Source organism: Rhinolophus hipposideros (genome assembly GCF_964194185.1).
Source record: "Rhinolophus hipposideros genome assembly, chromosome: 12".
Taxonomy (NCBI): domain Eukaryota; kingdom Metazoa; phylum Chordata; class Mammalia; order Chiroptera; family Rhinolophidae; genus Rhinolophus; species Rhinolophus hipposideros.
The window spans coordinates 15,553,028-15,573,176 of NC_138058.1; the positions used below are offsets into that span (position 1 = coordinate 15,553,028).

Consider the following 20,149-nt stretch of genomic DNA (forward strand, 5'->3'; position numbering starts at 1 on the left):
CTGATCGATTAGCGAATACTTTATTGGCAAGAGCAATCTGGAGCAAATCTTTGATTTCATGGCACAGGTAGAAAATTATGAGGCCCATGGTGTGGGGGTGGTGGGGGAGGCTCCCCCCTCCCATCAATAGCTCAGTGCATCTGAGCTGGGCGGCTCAGATTGGCAGCAGTTGTTTTTCATCCCTGGCTGTATACTGGAATCACCAGGGGAACTTTAAAAAATAATGATGTCTGATGTAACTGGGGCCATTCTGATGTAATTGGGATGTGGCCTGGGCACTGGGATTTATTAAAAGTGCTGCAGGTGATTTTAACCTGCAGTCAAGGTTGAGAATCACTGATACTCTAGAGCAGTGATTCTCAAACTTCGGTGGGCTAAAAACCTCAGGTAGGACTTGTTAAAAGATACAGATTTCTGGGCACCAGGCCAGAGTTTCTGATTTAGTAGGTCTGGAATGAGTCCTTGAATTTGCATTTCTAATAAGTTCCTGGGTAGTGGTGATGCTGTGCTCTGGGGACCCTACTTTGAGAGCCTCTGCTCTGGAGAGAGTAAACTATGAGGGTCTGCGTCCTTAGTGCATTCCGTTTCCGTAATGTAGTTATAGACTGTAGGAAGCTAGTGTATCAGTTCTGCTAGGAGAAAGCTGAATGAATGGTGCAGATAATTCAGCCTGTAATAATAGTTATTTATTGTGTGTGTACCATGTGTGGGTCACACGATGTCTGCAGTTTTGTTTACACTGCACTACATCTCCAAAGGTGGTGGCATCAGCCCCGTTTTACAGACCAGAACACTGAGGTGCAGGCATGTTAGTAATTGTTCTAGTATACGCGGGTGGCGAGGGGAAAAGCAGAATTTAAATTCAGGCCTGCCCGATTCTGAAACTCTTGCTTTTAACCTCTTGCTGGATTGCCTCCACGAGAAGAAAGTTACTGTAGGTATCTGTGATCCTGAGATTTCTAAGAAAAATATACATTTGGTCATTCAGATAACCAAAATGTTTTTCTCATATATAATTGGTCTTCCTCCTTGGTTCTGACTCACAGCTTCCAAAATGGAAATCTGCTAGATGTAGAGAATGATAACGGTGTCTTTTGTTATGTTAATGAGACAGTTTTTGGAAAGCACCCAAGTAGGTATGGGGGCTGGTTGCCAGTGGAGTCAATCAGGTGATTAGAGGGTTTGAACTTTCAGCATGTCTGCACACCCCCACCTCTGGGGAGGGGAGAAGATCTGGGGATTGAGTTCAATCCCCTACGACCAGTGATTTAATCCATCATGCCTATGTAATAAAGCCTCCATAAAAACACAAAAGGACTGGGTTTGAAGAGCTTCAGGTTGGAGAACAGGTGGAGCTTTGGGGCAAGCGGCACACTTGGAGAGCATGGAAGCTCCGTACCCTTTCCCCACATCCCGCCCTCTGCATCTCTTCCACCTGGCTGTTCCTTTTGTAATAAATCAATGACCTAGTTAAGTAAAAAGTTTCTCTGAGTTCTGTGGGCCACTCTAGCAAATTAATCAAACCCCAGGTGGGGGTTGTGGGAATCTCTGATTTATGTAGCCAGTTGGTCAGAAGCATAGTTGACAACCTGGGCTTGCAACTGGCATTTGAAATGGGGTGAGTGGGGCAGCCCTGTAGGACTGAACCCTAAACCTGTGAGATCTGATGCTATCTCAGGGTAGACAGTCAGAACTGAGTTGAAGTGTAGGTTGCCCAGCTGGTGTTTGGGAATTGCTTGTTGGTGTAGGAACCCTCCCTCCACCCCATGTTGAAATTGGCTTCAGAACTGAATTAGTATCTGAAAAAAACATTGCTTTAAAAAATATGTCTACAAATTAGACTAATTTAGGCAGTTCCTATCTAGTCATTGCTATTTGGGGAGCTTGTGGGATGTGTGTCCCATTGTGGGGACAAAGCCCCAGAAAGCAGTTTCCAGGCTCTCTGCCTCACATAGAAAGGTGCTGGCTCAGGTAGTAAATGGCCATCAACTGTGATTGGATGGCCATCAGCGGTGGCTAGTTGGCCGTCAGCTGTAACCAGTGAGCCATTGGCCACTGATATAACTGCTGTGGCTACGCTAGCAAAAAATGGGGGCTAGCAAGAAGATGGTGGCTGGCAAGCGCGAACTGCTGTTAGGATGGCGGGTTGCAGATTATGTAGATCCTGCTTCCTGTGTCTCCAGCCCAGCCGCCAGCGAGAATATATTGGTCTGACTCCTCTATCTATGGCTCCATGGGTGTTCCTTTTTGGCCTCACCACGTCCTGCGTTCTTGTGCGGGGAGCAGGACTAGAATCCCTGCATGACACCCATGCTGCCCCTCTTGCTCCTGCATATGGGAGACAGTAGGGACAGGGGAGGTTGGCGCAGATACTGAATGACAGTGGGACAGAAGCTGCTTTGCTATAATAGCAGCCAGGGGGACAGTACCTCTAAGTCCATGGGCAATTCTCGCCCAAACTGCACGGTCTTGGCAGCTTCTATAACTGCAGCTTGATCCCGATAGGCAGGAATTATGTTGTACTGGAAACTCAGCTCATCTATAGGCAAATTGTATTTCCGAGCATGATTCTGAAGAGTTCCTATAAATATAAAAAAATGAGAAAAATGGATCCTCCAAACAAGACCACAACTGCCCAAACGTCCCGGTCCCGCTTGCCCCAACCAGGCTGCTGTAGCATTAGAGAGCTTCCCCTCCATCTAGAAGACCTAACTATTAACTCCTTATTCTGAATTAGTGCATTGAAACAGGAAGTCTGCAGGTGACATTGGGAGGGGCGGACAAATTTTGGTCCTGGTTGGGAAAAGAGAGAAGACTAAATCTGAAGTACTCCCATGAGGAAGACAAACAGGGAGTAAGTTTCAGAGCCCAGTCTCCCCAACTTTACAGCCTTGCTCAGCTTGTCTTGCATGGGCTGTTTATTAGGGATTCAGAATGAGAGAGATAAGAGCTTGGCTAAGTGGCATCTAGTAGCCCAGAAGCCCTGGACCCCCTGGGGGTCCCTAGCAGACATCCCTGGAATTCCCTCCTCACTTGCCCCCCGCCCCAGCATGCTGGAAGAACATCGAGTATTTTTTAGTTAACTATAATTAAAAACAATTTTTTTTAAAAAAAGGAATATTTTTTATTTTTTTATTTTTTGGGGAAGGGGACCAGGACTTTATTGGGGAACAGTGTGTACTTCCAGGACTTTTTCCAAGTCAAGTTGTCCTTTCGATCTTAGTTATGGAGGGTGCAGCTCAGCTCCAGGATCAGTTGCCGTTGTTAGTTGCAGGGAGCGCAGCCCACCATCCTTTGCAGGAGTCGAGGAATTGAACCCGGCAACCTTGTGGTTGAGAGTCCACGCTCCAACCAATTGAGCCATCTGGCACTGGCCCATGTGGGAATTGAACCGGCAGCCTTCGGCGTTAGGGGCTGGGATTAGGTTGTTGAGGAGCATCTGCTATTGCTGCCATCCTTTTCCCTGGCAAGCAAGGAAGAGCAGGGCCTTGTTGGACTTCTCTCTATAATCAGTAGCCCCATGGGTAAGCCTTGGTAGCCGTGCCATTTTGCCAGGTCCTAGAAACCCAGTGTATAATAGATCATGATCTTTTCTGTGGGATTTTTGTAGGGAAAGCACTCGTACCTGTTAGAAATCCTTGAGGAAAGAAGAAACCGGAGATCCAGAAGGACTTAGGCTGTCCTCTTTTGAGCCACAGCTAAAGGAGAAACATTACACCACAATGTACTGTTTTTCTGAGATGGAGTTTGTTATTTAAATCCAAGTCATATTCTGGAGGGCCTCTCAGGAGGCAATCTAAACCAGGCCTGAGTTAGTTACCATCCCCATTCTTACTGCCCCCCCTGTCCCCCTTCCTCACCACCAGCCTGACCACAAACCCAGGCCTGGTTATTACAGAGGGTACAGAAGCGGGAGATGGCAGCAAGGGCACACCTGGTAGTTGGGACTCATTTCAGATTGGTTCTGTACCGCACAGTGGGGTCCTAGCAACCAGATTTGCAACCCCAAGGATGGAATTAAATTAAAATGGGATGTTGGGAAGGGCCTAGGGCAAACTACATTATAATTAGCATGAGATGTTTAAAGTTATGCCATTCTGGAAGTTTCTATTTCTTTGGGCTCAGGTGACCCCTCAAGTATTGTCAATGTTTCCGTTAGCTAGGGCTTCCTAAGGACCTTAGGGCCAGCTGTGTGACTAGATTCATGAAACCCAAAAGAAGAGCGTTTTCTTACGTCCACAAATGAGGTCCTCAGAATAAGGTCTTTGACCCACGATCCTAGTGGCTTTAGGGACGGGTAGGCGGTGCTGGACCACAGAGAGGGAACCTGGTTGTTGAGGAAACTGTTATAGACTTTTTCCATTTCTTCAGACATCACCATAAGTCCAGCAATAGCTTTGTTGAGTGTTTCTAGAGAAGTCTGAAAGAACAAAAAAGATTGGTGCCCTTCACAGATAGAATTGTCAAGTGGTAATGACACCCATTCTTGGTGGCAGGTTCTGCCTTGGGCTGAAAGGCCCTCTTACTCGGTTTCATCTCTTCTGTACACTGTCTGCAGGGTCAGATTCTCCAATCTTGCATGCATTTTTGCAACATGCGACTGTGGGGTATAAAATCTGGGGGTGAGGGGCAGTTCAGGCAGTTAATAGCCAATGAATCCAATGAAGTGGAAAGAAGAGGAGAAATGTCCCCAGAAGCCTAGAGAAGCCTAGGATGGTTTTGAGAAATACCACTGTCCAGCTCTCCTCCAGGCTGCAGGAAGAATACGCCTGATGGTTAGTGGTTTGGGAACAGTGGAGGAGGGAAACACCTCATGCCACGGGGTGCCCATAGCCCCAGGAGTTTTTACAGAAAGGGGAGATTCTTAGATGAGACCAATCTTTCAGCTGATACCAGAGAGTTTCTTTGTACTGGGAACACTTGCTTATGGCATGCCCCTTATCCCCCCACCACATACTTCAATAGAAGACAGAGGCCAGCAGCAGCCATGAACATACAGGGTAATAGTTGCCACCACCTGGCTAGAGCTGAAGGCAGGGCAGATAGATTGGGATGGCCCTCAGAGGTTCCAATTTTGTGAAAACTGTCATATATTGGGAAGATACTGTAGGGATATGTCAGAGGCCAAATTTATGTTGATTAAAAACCAAAATAAGGCCTAGGACCACATGCACATAGTTCTACAGATAGGCAATATGTGGACAAGACAAGGCCAGCCATCCTTCTTTCCCGCATAAAGTTATTTCCCTCCTCCATTCTCTTTGCAAGAAGCAGTGGTAGAAAAAAGAAGAGTTTTAATTAGATTTGCTCTTATGACCCGAGGAACCATTTGCAGCAGAGTACAGCAAGGAGCCCTCAGCCAGAGCCAAAACAGTACGCCACTTTAGATGCTGCAAATGGAAAAAGGTAGCAGAAGAACTACCCAAAATGCAGGGAGAATGCTTTAAGCCAGAGAGATGGAGGGATCAGCAGCTAGTGCCTTCTAGGTCTGCTTAAAATAGACAGGGGTCACATTGCAGCCCATTCTCCTAGAGGAGGCAGCTAGCACACAGATGTGTGCAGTGGGAGACAGTGCATTTTCCACTGTTCTTCCCTAGAAGCTTAAATAACAGGTTGGTCGCATGTCTCCCGGGACCTGTCCTGACACACAGTTCTGTAACTATCTGGAGGAGAGTGAGCTTGCCAGGATGGCAGCTCCGAGGCCTTGGGTGCTGCTGCCTTCCCCTGGCCTTTCTTACTGCCACCACAGTGCTGCCTTGCTGTTTCCTAGGTGAAGGTAAGGTGAGGTGGGGACAGAGCTGGGGCAAGGCAGGACAGGGCAGAGGTCAGGACGAGGAAGACCTCCCTCCAGTGCAGGCCCAGCTCACAGTGCTGGTCACCGCCCTCCCTCCAGTGGGAGTGCTCTGCTGTGACTCGTGATGGCCTTGCAGGCTGCTGCTTCTGGTTCCTCCCCCTTCTACTTCCATGAAGCAAATTCCTCCATTATTAGTGGACATTATTATTTGACCACACGAAGTGATCACGGGGAGATTTGAGAGGCACATTTGTTTATTTGCACATTCACATATTCATAGGAGATTCAGTATGTATCAGTCACTAGGGAAACAGATAACAGATGACTAATATACCAGTCAGTCCCCTTTTCTTCAAGAAGTTCATTTTCTACTGGGGAAGCCATATTCATGGAGGGGTAATTACAAACACAGTGTGGTAAGTACAGTGATAGACACAGCACTGGAAATGATGGAGCCCTGAGGAAGCTCCTGAGTCATCTGGTGGTGGAGGGAAGGGCTGGTGTTGCAGGAAGAATTTATGGAGGAAGCGACATATAGATTTGTCTATCTTCAAATGGGTGAAAAATCATGAAGTGCAAGAGGCAAGAGATGAGCAGTATCTATGTCCAACTCTTCTTTTCAACAATAGTACACCCACCCCCCTTAGTTTTAGCTGAGCACTGAGCAATCCCCCCAGAGACTATTAGCCATGCTTGCAGCTGGGGTGTGGCCATGTGACCAAGTTTTGGCTAATGGGATACAAGAAGAAATGGCGTATACAACTTCTGGATAACATTTTTATGAGGAAGCTCTTTCCCTCAGCTCTTTTTCCCCCACTGACTGGCAAAAGGGGACAACTGGAGCAGCTACCAGTGATGGAAGCTACCTGTTAAGGTCGGAAGAGCCAACCCTCCAGCATGATCCCTGGATGAGCTCAGAAAGGAAGATTAACTACCTGCCCTAGTCAGGGCTCCCTCTGGGCAGTTAGCTGAGAGAGAAGTGAATTTCTATTTTGTTTTGGACACTGTATTTGGGGGTCTTTATCACAGCAGCTTAATTTGTACCCTGATTCTTCAGTGTAGAAGGTGACAATCCCTGACCTGGCTATCTGGCCTGCTGACACTGGTGTATACCTACCTGACAAGATACCATAGTCCCAAGTTGAGGACTTCATTTTATTGAGCTGCCTCCATGTCCCTCTAACTCACAAGTCTAGGTATTGCCAGCCAACCAGCAACATTTGGATACTTTATTTTCTTAACAGGGGACAGATCGTCTTTGGCTTTAAAAGATTTACCCCACGTGTTCCCCCCCAATCTTGTCATTGAGCCTTCACTCTCTGCCAGGTATTTGGTTCCCTGCTTGGTGCTAAAACTTTTCCTATTAATGCTCAATATTTGGTCTCTAATATTTTTTGTGCTTCCATTACCAAAGTTGTGCACAGAGAAACGAGGAAGGTATTTAGCCATCATAAATTCAAGGCCATCTAGAGAGAAAGCATTCCAGAGCATAAAGCAAAGGACTAAATAGCTGTTCTCGAGCTTTAGGTGCAGTGAAGTCATTTGGGGAAGTTTATTTAAAATTCAGATTCCCAAGAATTCATCCAGGAATGAATGAATTCATTATGTAGTGTGGAGGTCTGTAGCGTGATCAGCAGTCTGCATTTTGGACATGCAGCACAGCGGATTCTAATGTAGGACTTTTGTGGCCCACACTTGGAGAGACTCTGGTTTTCACAGTCTTCATAAAAACTGTGTTATTAAATGCAAACTAGACATCAGGAACAAGGACTGACTCTCTGTTGAATGCTTAGATCCCTGATCAATTTCTGGTCTGTCAATGGTAATTCTAAGGGTGTAAGTTAGGATAATGAAGAGACCAAAGATTTGTACTGTCCCATATTCACGAAGCCATTGTTAGAGGGAACACGGGCTTGTTAGGGGAAGGTAAATTCAATTTTAAACAAGTTGGATTTTTAGAGTTGTTAGCATATTCAAACGGAAATATTCTAGTGATGGGAATGAAAAATTCTTAGCACCCTCATGTTATTATATAATTCTCTACACAGCCTTGATAACCCATAGCAATGATGGCAGTGAGCACTCATACATGTATTAACTTCAGCAGATTGTTAAACCGGTCCACTTCTTGTCCAAGAACAGTAGTCAAGGAGTTAAGGCGTCCTTGAGGATCCTTGATGAAAAGGCTCTCAGAAGCAGTCTCCATTTCTAGTATTTCTGAAACACACAGAACCAATTCATCAGATTAGTTATCATTGATTTCTCTCCGTATAACATTGCTGTTATAATTCACTTTTTTAAACCTTTCTTAAAGCCAACCTCTGTGCCTGGGCCTAGGCTGAATGCAGATGTCAGTGGCAAATGCTAGCAGGACAAATGTACCCAGTAGACAAGGGACATCCCTGAACCAGAGGTGCCAGGGACCCTGAGACTTCTCTGCTACGCAGGTATGTAAGCCTCACTCTTCCCTGCACACCTGCATTGTATCTGGGAGAGGAGGAGTTGGGGATGGAGACTGAGAGATGAGAGAGAATTAGCATTTATCCAAAGTCACTGAGCATAATTCCAAGGGACCAACTGGATTATGAAACAACCCCATGGTTCAAGCTAGATTGAAAATGTTGTTCTTTTTCCGTACAGTCCAGCAAATGGGGGCTCATGTAAGCTATAAAAAAATGAAGAAACTGCATTTCTTTGCATAGCTGAGTAAAGTGAGAGTAAATGAGTGGCTCTGATGTACATACTTCAAAATCCTTCTTAAACTCTCACATTTTGGCTGCTGTAGAAAAATCACACAGCAGCGTGGTTAGTCCAATGTTTCGGGTCCACAGTGCTGTGGTTACATGTCCCGGGTCTTCTTCTGTCGTTCCCCTCAGGTGCTATTCCCAAACCCTCTGTCTTCTTGTTGAGCCAGTTGCATCCCTGCCCCCTGAGTCTCAGCAGATAGCTTCGCTTATCATCTCACAGCCGACTGTAAGCTGTATGAAGCTTGGAGAGAAACCTCTTAGGTGTCAGTGGAACTCTATGAGACAAGTGTACTATCTCTCCATTCATCCATCCATCCACCCATTTATCTTCATCCCTTTTCCACTCAGTCCACCATCTTAGATTTATTAAAAATTGCTTTCTAAATTAACTAACTTAGTTTGCTTCAATATCCTTGGAACTCTACTCAAGAAGAGATTCTTTTGAGGCCTGTTTTAGGAGGCAGATAACTGGCTTCTGAGGTCACACAGCACTCCCCCTTTTCTCTGGGGGCTTTAAAGAGTATTGGCAAAACTCAGTCTGTGATATTGTGATATAATTAGAAATATAAATTTGGGTCTTCATCCCCAGCTCCTGGCCAAAACTCCTAAAACCATTGTAATTTCCTAAGTGATGAGAGTGATAGATGGATCCTTTTTTATAATATTTGGTTTTTGACCCTGGCTCTTGAAATAGTTCTTGGGTCGTAAAGGTAAAAGGAACCTCTTTTATTATTCATAACAGGCCCCTTTCAACCACATCTGAGTTTATGTTAATGAATTGACTTTTGGAAAGCCCATAAGCATGGCAGGGGTTGGTTTCAGCAGAACCAACCATGTGATTAGAGGATTGGAACTTTCAGCTTCACTTTCTGACCTCCTGGGAGAGGAGGGGGCTGGAGGTTGAGTTAATCACCAAAGGCCAATGATTCAATCAGCCATGCCTATGTAATAAAGCCTCTATAAAACTGTAACTGAAGGGGTCTGGAGAGCTTCTGGTTGGTGAATGCATCCGTGTGTGTGTGTGTGTGTGTGTGTGTGTGTGGAGGGCGGGGTACACCATTACTCCATGGGGACAGAAACTCTTGGACTCAGGAATCTTCTGAACTTTGTCCTGTGGACATCTTCATCTGGCTGTTTATCTTTATCCTTTATGATATCTTTTAAAGTAAACTGGTAATGTAAACTAACCTTCTTTGAGTTCTGTGAGCTATTCTAGAAAATTACTGAACCTAAGAAGGGAGTTTGGGAACTCCCAATTTATAGCTGATTGGTCAGAATTACAGGTCACCACCTGGGACTTGGAATTGGCATCTCCAGTGGAAGACAGTCTTATGGGAGTGAGTCTTTAATCTGTAGGGTCTGTGCTAACTCTGGATAGTTAGCGTCATAATTGGACACGAGCTGGTTGTCCACAGAGTTGGAGAACTACCATGTTTTCCCGAAAATAAGACCTAGCTGGACAATCAGCTCTAATGTGTCTTTTGGAGAAAAAATTAATACAAGATCTGGTCTTATTTTACTATAAGACCGGGTCTTATATAATATAAGGCCAGATCTAATAATCTAATGTAATGTAATGTAATGTAATGTAATGTAATGTAATGTAATGTAATGTAGTATACTATACTATAATATAATATATCATATAATAGTGGGTCTTATATTAATTTTTATAAGACGCATTAGAGCTGATTGTATGGCTAGGTCTTATTTTTGGGGAAACACGGTGTTTAATGTGAGAAAAAGAGCCATACATTTGGTGTCGGAATTATTGTGAGTAGAGAGAGAAACACAGTTTACTTTTACAAGTAACTTGTTTTTCTGTCTCGATTTTCTTTTTCCTATAATTGTATCTCTTCCAACCATGAACAATAGATTAAATCTATAGTCATTCTAAGAAAAGTGTAAAAGTGGATCTCTGTGATCATTCAGGAAGATTCTTTAACTCACCAGAAAACAAAGTGAAATTCATTTAGCTATTTCTCTTGAATGGAGGAAAAAAATGATATATTTAAGAGCAGGGCTGTCTAATAGAGTATTTTATGATAACGGATATGTTTTTTATCTGCATTATCAATATGGGAGCACTTGAAATGTGACTAATGTAACAGAGAAAATGAATTTTAAGTTTTATTTAATTTAAATATAAGCAGCTACATGTAGCTAGTGGCTACCCTCTTGGATGGCACAGATCTAGAGATATTAGGAAACACAGGAAAAAAATCTGGTTAAAGTTACATTGGGCTAAAACCCAACTTGTTCCTTATGCTTCTGGCAGTTGAGATGTCAAGGTGCTGTAGGCTTCTTGTCTACGAATGGAGAGTGCCACATCAGAAAAGCTCTCTATATAAAGAAAACTCTACAAAATAAGCAGATTTGGACACCTGTTATACGCAGCTCTCTGAGATTATTTCTAAAAGTCCCATTAGGTACAGATGCTGGGAATTATTTATTACCTGGAACTCTGGTCCGGACAGAAGCAACAAGTTCTTGGACAATTTCATCATTGCTTTTTCCCTCTCCACCAGAAGATGACCTTGGTTGAACCTCTAATATCGTATTGATTAAAGTGTTGGTCTCTTTGTACTGTAATGGAGGGAAGAGGCAGAACAGTGAAGACTCATATTTTCAAAATATAATTTTGCAGCACATATGGTTTACTTACAGAAATAATGGCCGTTTTCAAAAACAAGGAATTTTTATTTTTTATGTTGAAGAAAGTGTTGGTAAATTGTGCTCATTGGAAATACACAGTACATAGTAGTCAGTGTTGTATTTAAAAAATTTTTTGTTGAACAACAATGTGAATATACTTAATGCCACTGAAGTGTATACTTAAAATGTCTAAAATAAATTTTAAGTTATATATATTTTTACCACAATAAAAAAGTGGTTAAAATTTTTCACTAATCATTTAAAAGGCAGTTATGAAACTGAGGAAGAAATAATCAGAATTGAATTTTAGAATGCACTTTTATTTAAACAACATTTGCTCAGTTAGAAAAGTATTATGGCTTTTATAGAAAATTTAGAAAACACAGAAAAGTATAAAGGAAAAATTTTCATGATCTTGCTTTCCAGAGATATTTATAACTTTGGTTTAACCTTCCCTTCCCCACATCTTGGTCATTTTCTTTGTATCTGTGTATATAGTTAAAAAAAATTAAGTCCATACAACTTATGTAGTATTCATTTTTTAAAAATTTCATGAACATTTTCTCATATCTCTGAGAAATCTTCATGAATCATGATTTAAGTGACTTTATGATACTCGGTGGTATGACTGCATCAGTTGTTTATGTTCTTTTTGGACATTTTCATTTTTTAGATTTTATAGAACTCTGAATATACTATATATAAATTTCATCCACTATCTTATAAGTTCTTTAAATGACATTTTACCAAAGGCATTTTTAAAACTGTATTTACTGCATTGATTTATGAAAACATTGTATCAATTTGCATGCACAATAATAGTGTATGAGAGGACTTATCTTTCTGTGTCTTTGTAAGGATTGTATCATTGCATAAACAACTCTTTTCCAATTTAATAGGTAAAAAGTAGTTTCTGGTCAGGATGGTGGAGTTGGTAGACAATGTGCTCGTCTACTCCCAAGACCACATCAAAATTACAACTAAACTATAGAAAAACCATCACTGAGAAAGGCCTGAAGTCTAGCTGAACTGAAGCCCTACAACGACGGACATACAGAAGCCACCTTGAGACTGGTAGGAGGGGTGGAGACACTGAACGGGTTGGCCCCACACCCACATTTGGTGATTAAAAATTGGGAGGAACATCTCGGCTGCAGAGGTCCCCTCTGAGGGGTGAGGGGTCCCAGCCCTACATCAGGATCCCCAGCACAGAGTTCCAGTGCTACAACCTCTGGCTGTGAACACCAAGTGTTCCTCTTAAAGGGCTCAGGCACTGACTTACTTGCTGATGAACTCACTAGCTCTGAGCTTCAGTGCTTGGGCAGCACCTTGAAAGTTGCCAGGGACATACAGAGAGGAACTGACTTCTCTGGCTTCAGAGCAAGGGGTAAAGGGGCAGCTTTCTCTCAGACAGAACTGCTGGCAGAAGCCATTGTTTCTTTGTTGGGCCCTCCCCCCACTCAGCCTGCACACACAGGCCGGGCACCACATCTGAATCTCCATCAAGCTGGCTAACATTGTTTGCCAGGCCTGGTGATTCCCTGAGACCCCATCCAATTTGTAGGCCTACCCAAGCTGTTTCCTGTGGATTTTCCATACAACTGGCCTATCTTGGCTCATGCCGCAGAGTTTCCTAAAAATCTCTCAAAGATTCACAAAAGCCAAACCTTGGCATGCCCTATACTTCTTGTTAAGCATCCCTAAGTCCAGCACTAAAGGCATCTTGCCTCTGTTCACAGCTTAGTCCCCCCCCAGGTACCTCCAAGCCCAGTATAAGGGGAAATCATCTGCAGATCACTTTGTAGCTCATATCAAGTGACCCTGGCCAGGGCACAGGCAGCAGGTGACCTTGGCCAGCACCAGATCACCTCCCAAGAAGCCCCAGAACGAACACACCACGTGGTAAGCTTCAGACCACACCTGAGCACCACTCACCACCTCCACAAATGACACATTCAAAGGGCAGACTTGGCAGGCACCAGAGCCCTGCTAAAGCAAACCCTGATCTGTAGGGTCAGCCCCTACACCACACTCCTCCACTGTAGTCATGGCCAGTCCTCACAACCAATCAGCCTGAGGGTCAATCCCTCTCACTGATATGTCAACAGCAACCAGGGCTCAACTACAAAAGAAGGGAACACAGCCCATACAAAGGACAAACCTGGAGCACCAGCTCAGTTAACCAGGTAGACTGCACCAGTTGGTTGCATGAGACACTTACTACATAAGGCCACTCTACTAAGACTGGGAGACATAGCAGCTCTACCTAATACATAGAAACAAACACAGGAAGGCAGCCAAAATGGGGAGACAAAGAAACATGTCCAAATAAAAAAACAGAACAATGCTCCAGAAAAAGAACTAAACAAAATGGAGACAAACGATCTACCAGATGCAGAGTTTCAAACACTGGTTATAAGGATGCTCAATGATCTCAGTGGGAACTTCAACAAAGAGATAGGAAAAATAAAAATGGAGATAGAAAACATGAAAAAAAACACCCAGTCAGAAATGAAGAGTACAATAACTGAAGCAATCAACTTAATAACTTATAGTAGATTGGATGAAGCCGTGGATCGAATCACTGATTTGGAAGATAAGGTAGCAGAAAACACCCAATCAGAACAGCAAAAAGAAAAAAGAATCTGAAAAAAATGAGGATAATTTAAAGTGTCTCTGGGACAACATCAAGCATATCAAAATTTGCATCATAGGGGTACCAAAAGGAGAGGAAAAAGAGAAGGAATTCAAAACCTATTTAAAGAAATAATGATGGGAAACTTCCCTAACCTTGTGAATAAAATAGACATACAAGCCCAGGAAGGAAAAAGAGTCCCAAATAAGATGAACCCAAAGAGGCCCACACCAAGAACCATCATAATTAAAATACCAAAGGTTAAAGAAAAAGAGATAATCTGTAAAGCAGCAAGAGAAAAGCAGTTAGTTACCTACAAAGGAGACCCCATGAGACTATTAGCTGATTTCTCAACAGAAACTTTGCAAGTCAGAAGGGATTGGCACGAAATAGTCAAAATGATGAAAATCAAAGACCTTCAACCAAGAGTACTCTTCCCAGCACAGCTATAATTTAGAATTGAAGGACAGATAAAGAGCTGCCTAGACAAAGAAAGCTAAAGGAGTTCATCACCACCAAACCAGTATTATAAGACATGTTAAAGGGACTTCTTAAAGAAAAAGAAAAGAAAAGATCAAAAACGTGAATAATAAAATGGCACTCACTACACATCTATCAACAGTTATTTTAAATGTAAATGAATTAAATATTCCAGCTAAAACACATAGGGTGGCTGAATGGATAAAAACACAAGACCCTTACATACTTGTATACTGCCTACAAGAGACTCACTTCAGATTCAAAGGCACAAACAGACTGAAAGTATAGGAATGGAAAGTGATATTTTATGAAAATAGAAACAAAAATGAAAAAGCTCAGGTAGCAATACTTATACCAGACAAAAATAGACTTTAAAACAAAGGCTATCACAGGAGACAAAGAAGGACCCAGTAATCCCAAGAAGAAACCGAAAACACTAATTTGAAAAGACATGTGCATCCATATGTTCATTGCAGCCTTATTTACAATGGTCAAGATATGGAAGCAACCTAGGTGTCCATCAGTAGATGGATGGAGAAAGAAGAAGTGGTACATATACACAATGGAATATTAGTCGACCATAAAAACGTATGAAATCTTGCCATCTGCAACAACATGGATGGAACTAGAGGTTATTATGCTGAATGAAATAAGTCAGACTGCAAAAGACAAATACCACATGATTTTACTTATTTGTGGAATTTAAAAACCAAAATGAACGAATAAACAAAACAAACTCATAGACACAGAGAACATTTTGATGCTTGCCATAAAATTGGAGGAGGGATTAGGTGAAAAAGGGGAAGCAATTGAGAAGCACAAATTGGTAGTTAAAAAATAGTCATGAGGATATAAAATATAGCATAGAGAATATAGTCAATAATATTGTAGTAACTGTGTATGGTGTCAGATTTATTGGGGTGGCCACTTCTTAAAGTTATATAATTGTCTAATCACCATGTTGTACACCTGAAACTAATATAATAATATATGGCAACCATAATTTGAAAATAAAAAATTATTTATAAAAATAGTTTCTGATTGCTTTGTAATTCTTTGAGGATTCGTATAGTTAAACATTTAAAAACATGTTCATTGGCCATCTGTATTACATCTTTGTTGTTATTCATGTGTTTTGCACATTTTTATTTTTAGTGTTTTTTATTATTGATTATAGGTAAGGATTATTAACTTAAGGATAATTATAGTAAGGATAATTAACTTTATTTCCCATTTTTTTCTTGTGGTAAAATGTACATAAAATTTGCCATTTAACCATTTTTAAGTGTCTAGTTCAGTGGTATTAAATATATTAATAATGTTATTCAACTATCACCACCATCTATCTCCATAACTCTCTTCAACTGTTAAAGCTCTATATCCATTAAATAATAGCTCCTCATTTTACATGCTGTCTCTATGATTTTGACTATTCTAAATACCTCATGCAAATGCAACTATATAGTATTTGTTTTTATGTGACTGGCTTATTTCAGTATCATCATGTCCTCAAGGTTCATCCATGTTGTAACATATTGTAGAATTTCCTCATTTTTTAAGACTGGGTAATATTCCATTATATTTTGCTTACAGTATATTTTGCTTATTCATTCGTCTGTTGATGGACACTTGGGTTGCTTCCACATTTTAGTTATTGTAAATAATGTTGCTATCCACATGGGTGTACAAATATCTGTTCGTGTCCCAGCTTTCAGTTCTTTGTGAGTATTCCCAGAAGTGGAATTGCTGGATCATATGGTAATTCTATTTTTAATATTTTGAGGGATAGCCATACTGTTTTCTACAGCTGCTGTAGCATTTTACATTCTCACCAACTGTGCAACTGTTCCAATGTCTCCACATCCTTCCCAACACTTCTTGATTTGTGTTATTTTGATAGTAGCCATCCTAATGGGTGTGACATGGTATATCACGGTAGTTTTGATTTACATTTCCCTAATGATTAGTGGTGTTTAGCATCTTTTCATGGGTTTATTAACCATTTGTATATCTTCTTCAGAGAAATTCAAGTCCTTTGCCCATTTTTTAATTGTTGTTTGTTTTTCAATTGTTGAATTTGAGAAGTTCCCTATATCTTCTGGGTAGTAATCTCTTATCAGGTATATAATTTGCAAATATTTTCTCCCTTTCTCTGGGTTGCCATTTTGTTCTGTTCATAGTGTCTTTTGTTGCACAAAATTTTTACATTTTCATGAGGTCCAATTTGTCAATTTTTTGTTACCTGTGACTTTCATGTTGTATTCAAGAAATCACTGCCAAATCCGATGTCATAAAGCTTTTGTCCTACATTTTCTTCTAAGAGTTTTAGGTCTTAGATTTAGGTCTTTGATCCATTTGAATTAATTTTTGTATATAATATTAGGTAAGGGTCCAACCTCATTCTTTTGCACGTGGATATACAGTGTTCCCAGCACTATTTGTTGAAAAGACTGTCCTTTCACTATTGAATGGTATTGGCACCCTTGTCAGAAATCATTTGACCATATATGTGAGGGTTTATTTCTGGGCTTTTTATTCTATTCCATTGGTCTATATGTCTTCTTTATGCCACACTGTTTTGATTACTATGGTTTTATTGATGTCTAACTTTATCCTATTGTGGCTGGAGAAAATATTTTATATGAAATCTATCTTTTTAAACCTATTGATACTTAATTTGTGGAGTAACTTATGGTCTGTCCTGGAAAATGTCCTATGTTCTGGTAGTTAACTTTTTCCTTTTTGTTTCAAAATTGTTTTGCTTTGTCACTTGTCTTTTAATTTTCTTATGACTTTTTTTGATGTTGTCATATCTATTGACTCTAATGTGATTTATTTTTCAATTGCTTTTTATGCTTAGAAATTCTAATTTCCAGGTCAGTTAAATATTTTCCATTTTTCTTCTATTCAGAAACATGGTATCTTTTTCATGTCTATTTGTTGGAACCTCCTACAGGTTTCCTTTATATAGCTCACACAGGTCTTGTGAGGGTAATTCTTTTGGTGTTTCATGTTTAAATGCTCATGTATAATCATGTATCCAGAATGGGTGGTGGGATTTTCCGTGGTATTGCCTGAGGCCTTCTGAACCTATCCTGTCCAATCTTTAGTTCTTGGCTTTGAAACTCCAGTCACAACACTCATCATCCATTTACCTGAGAAAGAACCTCAGACCTGGGCTTTTAGATCTTGATTGTTAAAATTATATTTACATGATAGACATTCTTTCAAACACTACTTTTGACATATTCATTAGGTCCTAAACACATATATGAAGTTATTTACTTAATGCCATAGTTTGGTTTCCTTGCTCAGAGCCAGTAATTTGATATTATGAGTTTTCCATTTCAGTTCTTGACTTCTTGGTTGGATGTAAAATTATTGAAACATTTAGTGCAGCCAGTTTGGTATTACTCCCTATGATAGTAACTGAATTAGAGGCTTCTAGTGAGTTCCTATTCTCAGTTTTCCTCTCCTTTAGGGCATAGCAAAGATTATACTTTCTTGCACCCTTGTAGATAGATGGGCCATATGACTATTCTGCCCAATGAAATGTGAGCCAAAGTGAGGATGGACTGTACAGGCTGAGGCAGTGAAAAGCCTATGCATAATTCTTTAGTCTCTCTCTTTCAATGCGGCAGTGAATGAAGGGGCCATTTGTTCTAGTTAATGCACCTACACTATAATAGTGCCTGTGTCAGACTGGGTCCCTGAATGATTATGTGGAACAGAGCCCCTCTGTCAACCTTCCAACACAATCATTGGATTAAACCATTAGGATTTGAGTAATATTCTTACTGCTGCACAACCGAGTCCATCCTGACTAGTAATAAGCGCCTATTCACACTTTGTGGAGGGGAGGGCGGGCTGAAGGTAGAGTAGGCTAGAGGCTAACATGACATTTTTTTCTTATTATTGGAGTTCCAAACTAGTGCTAGAGTATGTCCAGGTGCAGCTTCAGTTGTTTTTGTTTTTGTTTTTCTTTCCTTTTCAATATAGCAAAAATTTATTGTTTTGTTGACTCTCCTTGCACTATTATTATATCTCATCATTTTCTATTTTTGGACATTTTACTCTCCATTCTGGAAAGCTTATTAAGTTTTTTCCCTATATCACATGTGTGATAATCTATACTCCAGTTCTGGTCTTTAAGCCTCCAAAGCAGTTTTTTCTGTGGTATTTTTAGTTTCCTTGAAATATTTCATTCTCACACATCTCATGTCATCTTTTGTATATACGTGTAAGCCTGTTCTCAAATTCTGGCTTTCTGTTTCACACAGGCTGAGTCTTATACCCTATCCCAGATGCCAAAACATATTCTTTATTTTCTGGTTTCTGCAGTGGGTGATTTGCAGAGGGTGAGTCTGTGTCTTCTGGATGGTGTTCTCTATCCCTTATCTTTCAGTATGTTTTATCCTCCTGTTTAACTCAGCCTCTGTTGGTTTTCTCTTTCTACTTATTCAGCCTCTAATCAGAAAAGAGACAATAGATTTCTGTTTGTTCATAGACAGCCCATGCAGATAGCCTTTAACTTATGCTCATTATTCCCTTGGGAAGCAATTTTTTCCTTGTATATCCAACTGATAGGCACAGGTCAAGGTCCAATTTTCTTTGATAGTTTCTGGTAAGCATCAATGTAAGTATAGTTTGCTGGGCTGAGGAAGGAATTTATATTGTTTGTGTTTATATTGTTTGTGTTAAGACTTTATCGATGGCAAGAGGCAGACTCATCTAACTTAAACCAGCTAAAGCAAAGAAAAGGAATCTGTTGGCTCACACAGCTGGGAAGAAAGCACAAGTTGTATGGGTTTTAGGCATGAATAGATCTAACGCTCTCTCTCTCTTGTGCACACTTGGTTGTTTCTCTCATTCTTTTTCTATGGCAGATGACCTTCTTTCATGTATGGGGAAAGGGGTGGGAGCATCATGGATAAAAATGGTGCAGATATACAGCACCCTAGCCAGCGATTCCTAGAGGAAAGAGAGAGCCCTCCGCAATCCCAGAATTTATATATATTATCTCAGGAAAGAACTCCCATTCACCTTGCATGGGCCATGTGCCTACTTCTCAGGCTATTTCAAGTGGTGAAATGATGGGATGCTGCCTTTGAGCAGGCCTGAAACACATGCCCACCTCTGTGAAGGTAGGGGTTGGTTGGAAGTCTTACCAAAATTTTATGGAATGAGGAAGGCACCATTGTCTCAAAGGAAAGAGGTGGTGGTAGGACATGTGTTATACCAGAACAAAATGGAGGAAGGGAGGCTGAACAGAAAATACTGGGAGCTCCCTACATGCCTGTTGTCTGTTCTCAGTCATTCTGAACCAATGTAAAACACAAAAAACTAAAGTCCCAGGTACACACCACCAAGAGTGTTACTCATGCCATCAGTGCTGCCCTTCTCAGGATGCAGTGAGTCTTACTGCATCCACATTCCCCTCCCCATTTTCTCACCCTCCACACCCCACCCACTGCAGAGAGAACATCATATATGAGTGAATATTAACACTAGCTTTGGCCACTTCTTTTTTCTCCTGAAAGCAGAATAAGGAAAAATAAGATAGATTATTCTAACTCCTCGCTAAACAGCAAAGCAATTTTAAGGGTAGAGAATATGACCCGAGGTGTTAGAGCATTAACCTCTTAGTGTTCTTTCTGGAAGTTCCACTGTTGTTTTGTGTGGATTCCTTGATATCTAGATAAACCCTTTAACAGTTGTAGGGGCAAAATTTAAGTTCAAAAGAAAGATGATTTAAACAAAAAGAAGGAAAGATGATTCCTTTTAGCCTTGTAATATGATACAAATATGCCCAGAACAGAAGGAGAAGGGCAAAAGACA

General features: G+C 41.1%; 1 protein-coding gene across 1 annotated transcript in view; it reads right to left on the minus strand.

The window, feature by feature from the left end:
- Window positions 1–20,149, minus strand: part of DNAH6 (dynein axonemal heavy chain 6) — a 248,391-nt gene that overhangs the window by 5,175 nt on the left and 223,067 nt on the right. Inside the window, exons 71-75 of the mRNA XM_081069736.1 lie at window positions 10,998–11,127; window positions 7,884–8,011; window positions 4,235–4,420; window positions 3,626–3,698; window positions 2,430–2,581 (exon numbers count right to left, since the gene is read on the minus strand). Coding sequence (XP_080925862.1) covers window positions 2,430–2,581; window positions 3,626–3,698; window positions 4,235–4,420; window positions 7,884–8,011; window positions 10,998–11,127 — 669 coding nt within the window. The remainder of the gene's footprint in view (window positions 1–2,429; window positions 2,582–3,625; window positions 3,699–4,234; window positions 4,421–7,883; window positions 8,012–10,997; window positions 11,128–20,149) is intronic.